This window comes from Stegastes partitus, unplaced genomic scaffold, assembly GCF_000690725.1.
Source record: "Stegastes partitus isolate 25-593 unplaced genomic scaffold, Stegastes_partitus-1.0.2 Scaffold1257, whole genome shotgun sequence".
Classification (NCBI taxonomy): Eukaryota; Metazoa; Chordata; class Actinopteri; family Pomacentridae; genus Stegastes; species Stegastes partitus.
In genome coordinates, this window is record NW_007578988.1 from 106,739 (window position 1) to 111,942 (window position 5,204).

The 5,204-nt window shown below is 35.4% G+C and overlaps 1 protein-coding gene across 1 annotated transcript in view; it reads right to left on the bottom strand.

The window, feature by feature from the left end:
* LOC103369229 (ankyrin-3-like) overlaps positions 1-5,204 on the bottom strand; it is a 98,807-nt gene that overhangs the window by 72,833 nt on the left and 20,770 nt on the right. Inside the window, exon 5 of the mRNA XM_008297892.1 lies at positions 1,149-1,247. Within this exon, the coding sequence (XP_008296114.1) occupies positions 1,149-1,247 (99 nt within the window). The remainder of the gene's footprint in view (positions 1-1,148; positions 1,248-5,204) is intronic.

Here is a 5,204-nt window from a genome sequence, read left to right on the forward strand (position 1 = left end):
CATTTTCAAGAACTTATCGATGTGAGTCGCTCGTTTCAGAAGAAAAATCCAACCTTCCAGCTGATGGCAGCGTCTTAACTGTGAATGTTTTGTGTTTTCTTTCCTCCTCTTTGACAATAAAATTAATAATTCTAAGGAGGTCACGTTAGAAAACTTCTTCCACCATTTTCAACCATCACCTGATGAATTTCACTGAACACTGCAATAACAACAAAATAATTCTGTTGATTGTTTTAGTAGATTTTACAGGGGGAAAAAAAAGCAGATTAAAAATTCTTTGATTCCAGCTTCTTAAATATGAATATTTCTGGTTTCTTTCCTGCTTTATGTCGGCAAATTGAATATATTTGGACAAAAACAAGACATTTGAGAAAGTTTTTAAGTAAAAAAGTCAAAATTCTTTGACTTCAGACAGCAAAATGAGAATATTTACTGTTTTTTGTGACGATAAAGTGAATGTTTTTAGGGGTTTGGACTAAATACCAAGATATTTAAGTACGTTTTTGAGTAAAAAAAATTAAAATTCATTGACTTCAGATGGTGAAATGAACACATTTACTGTTTTTTTCACCATCTGAAGTCAATGAATCAATGAAGCCACCTGTTTTGTGATGCTAAATACATACTTTGGAGGGTTTAGGACTAAAAAAAAAAAAAGGGGGATCTGAATAAGTTTTTTAGTGAAAAAGTCAAAATTCTTTGACTTCAGATGGTGAAATGAGAATATTTACAGTTTTTTCCACCTGCTTTGTGATGGTAAATACAAATGTTTGGGGGGTTTGGCCTAAATGACAAGACATCTGAGAAAGTTTTTAAGTAAAAAAAACTTTAAATGCTTCGACTTCAGATGGTGAAATGAGAATTTACTGTTTTTTTGTGTGTGTTTTGTGACAGTAAAGTGAATATTTTAAGGGGATTTGGGTGGTTTAGGACATTTTCCAGAACAAACCACCGATGAAAACCTTCACCGTGGATGACAACAGCCTGTTGCAGCCTTTCTGTCGTCGGACGTCTCAAACCTGCAGCGTTCCTTCGCTCTGTAGGATCACAGAACCCAGACGACACTTGTGCTTCCTGCAGCCGACTGACGAGCACAGCTGCAGATCAAGCGGCTCTCAGATCAGACATCAGAGCGCCTGGACACTCACCCTGGCCTTGAAGTCCACGGCGGCGCCTCTGTTGAGCAGCAGCGTGGCCACGTTGATGTTCCCGTAGTGAGCGGCGATGTGCAGCGGAGTGAAGCCGCTCTGAGAGACACCACAGAAGAAGAAGAAGAAGAGACGCAAGCCGTTAAAACACACGAGAGAGGAGAGGCTGCCTCGGTACGAGCCGCGAGCAAAGCATTATGGGAAGCAGAGCCGAGCAGAGGTCACATGCTTCAAACTCTGATGAACAAAAACCCGCTCAGAGGCCACTGTGATGAATGTGATGCAGTCAGTGTTCCTCCTTCATGAGGCGTGGAAGGTCACCTTCAGCTGTTTCTGAGTTTTACACGATTACATTCGACAGACATGTTTGTAATATTTAATTATCTTTAATATAAATGAGCACAGCAGCTGCAGCTTTAAAACAAGTTGTATAATAAATAAAAATCTAGTCTTAATACTTGAATTAATGAGCTAAGTTTAAAAAAAAATAAAAGAAAAATGAGCAAAATTAAGTAGTAATTAAATTTGCATTCTGACTAATGTTGTATGTTTTTAATATTTAATTAGTCGGGTCAACTTATATAATGAATAATAATGATGTAGTGGCTTAGTCTCAATATTTTAATTAAATGTATAATTATGTAAGGTCTTAAGAAATAATAATAATTCTTTTTACAAATGTATTTAAAAAGTTAAAATACAACAATATAATATTAATAATAATAAAATTATAATAATTATTATATTTGAGCTTGTTTTATAAATTTGTCAAATATAATAATATGTATATTCTGGGGTTTTAAATGTTCTATTATTTACACTAAATAATGCTTTATATTTAATCAGGTAAATCTGTGTTATCTATAATATTGTAGAATCTTAACCTTAATACTGAAACTTTTAAAGTGAATTTATACAATAAATAATGTTTTAGGGTTTTAATATTTAAATTAGTCTGCTAAACTTGCAGAAAATATAATACTGTGATATTTAAACTTGTTTGTAAATTTCTATTATAACTGATATTGTACGGTTTTAACCCGAACATGAAGTTAGTCGGGTGAAGATGTTTAGTAAATAATACTGCATGATTTTAACTTTGATATGTCGCATTAAGTTGAATTTAATTCTGTTGTCCAAACCATGTTGTCTCAGTGTCTGTTGGTTAAAAGGTGATGTTGGAAAACAACTGAATTAAATTAACATCTCTCTGACAAGATTAATATATTTGTGGAGGTGTGACGATTAACTATATATTGGATTACAGCACATTTTTGCATAGTAATAATAATAATAATAATAATAATAATAATAACAACAAAGTGCACACGTCCACTTTGTCAGTGTTTAATGTTCAGCTGGAGTGCAGCACGACGTCACACTGTTCAGGTCTCTGGAGGATAAAATCACAAACATCAGGAGCTGAAGCTGCTGCTGAGTGAAGAACATGCAGAAATCTGTAAGAACAAACGCTCTGACTTCAGCTGTGTGAGGAGCTTCCATCTGACGGGACACCAGAAGCAGACGTGCAGGTGAGCATGCATGAAGTTTAGTCAAGAGGGAAACACGTAGTAAAGAAACCAGCAGCTCAACAGTCTGAACTAAGGGAACAAATACTGACTGGTCATTTAAAAACCTTCATTCTAAACACAACGTTCTCGGCTCATTAATCTCACAAACACTGTAAGCGGAGTCACATTAAAGCTGCTCAAGGGAATCTAGACGAGAAGAACCAGAACCAGAAGCTCTGCTGTGAATAAAACTGCCTGCAGGTCGAAGCATCACATTCGCTGTTTGATTCGTTATCTGGTTAACGTTGGTTAAAAAAAACAAAAACAAACGCACAACAGCACAGAATCGTTTGTGACGACAAAGACGGCGACGACGCAGAACGATGAGGCTTCCAGAAGCTCAGCATGCAGAACGTGTTCTGCTCAGAACGCTAAAACCACTCGGTTCATTCATTCAGTTAAACCGCTGATCAAAGCAACGCTGTGGAAAACACACACATTTTCTTTCTTGTCGAGAGTTAGAGGAGAAAACTGACACTGTTAAATATATTTACAGCATTGAACTGTTCCCTTGACTTGATCTCTACCTCTGTTTATTGTTACTATCAATATCAACAACAATATATAATAATAATAATAATAATAATAATAATAATAATAATAATATAAATAATACCAATAATAATAATAACATAAATAATACCAATAATAATAACAATGATAACAATAATAACACCCTTGTTTTCTTGGTTTTAAAAACAAAAAAAAAATTCTACCATTGTATTATTATTATTATTATCTTTAACCTTGTTTTTATGGTTTTAAAAACTTTATTTTATCTAACAATAATATTAACATTGCCATTGTTTTTACAGTTTTAAAGCTTAAAAAAAAGAATTCTACTTATTTTATTTTTCATAATAATAATGATAATGACAATAAAAGCAACATCCTTGTTTTTCCAGGTTTCACAACTTGTTTTTCTTTTTCTTTAATTAACGTGGTGTTTCTATTATTTTATGTGGTGGTTTGTGATTCTCGTGGATCTTTTATCGTCTGTGACTCTTGTTTCTTTATTAATTTGTGCTTCTCTGGTCTTTTCTCTTTAAGGTTTTATAAGTGGCTACGTACATAAATGTAATATTCACTTAAATGTTTAAACTTTGGGCCAGAAACGTGCACAATTACATCAAAAAAACAAAAACGATTAGAAACTGAAGTACCAGAGTAAACGTTCCCGAGTCAATAACTGCTAGAAACGGCTTTTGTGGGTAAATTGTGCAGAAGAAGCGACAAACTGCTGCAGCAAAGCAAAGTCGATGCAGGTTTAAAGAAACAGGCGGCAAAAGCATTCATGCCAGCATTTAGCATCATGCTAGCAGACAGAAGGCTTTGCAGCGGTGAGCATGAGTGAACAATGAAGAGAAGGAGGAGAGGAAGGAGANGTTTTAACCCGAACATGAAGTTAGTCAGGTGAAGATGTTTAGTAAATAATGCTGCATGGTTTTAACTTTGATATGTCGCATTAAGTTGAATTTAATCCTGTTTCTCTGTTAGAAACCATGTTGTCTCAGTGTCTGTTGGTTAAAAGGTGATGTTGGAAAACAACTGAATTAAATTAATATCTCTCTGACAAGATTAATATATTTGTGGAGGTGTGACGATTAACTATATATTGGATTACAGCACATTTTTGCAGTGTTATAATAATAATAATAATAATAATAATAATAACAACAAAGTGTACACGTCTACTTTGTCAGTGTTTAATGTTCAGCTGGAGTGCAGCACGACGTCACACTGTTCAGGTCTCTGGAGGATAAAATCACAAACATCAGGAGCTGAAGCTGCTGCTGAGTGAAGAACATGCAGAAATCTGTAAGAACAAACGCTCTGACTTCAGCTGTGTGAGGAGCTTCTACCTGACGGGACACCAGAAGCAGACGTGCAGGTGAGCATGCATGAAGTTTAGTCAAGAGGGAAACACGTAGTGAAGAAACCAGCAGCTCAACAGTCTGAACTAACGCAACAAATACTGACTAGTCATTTAAAAACGTTCATTCTAAACACAACGTTCTCGGCTCATTAATCTCACAAACACTGTAAGCGGAGTCACATTAAAGCTGCTGAAGGGAATCTAGAAGAGAAGAACCAGAACCAGAAGTTCTGCTGTGAATAAAACTGCCTGAAGCATCACATTCGCTGTTTGACTCGTTATCTGGTTAACGTTGGTTAAAAAAAACAAAACAAACGCACAACAGCACAGAATCGTTTGTGACGACAAAGACGGCGACGACGCAGAACGATGAGGCTTCCAGAAGCTCAGCATGCAGAACGTGTTCTGCTCAGAACGCTAAAACCACTCGGTTCATTCATTCAGTTAAACCGCTGATCAAAGCAACGCTGTGGAAAACACACACATTTTCTTTCTTGTCGAGAGTTAGAGGAGAAAACTGACACTGTTAAATATATTTACAGCATTGAACTGTTCCTTTGACTTGATCTCTACCTCTGTTTATTGTTACTATCAATATCAACAACAATA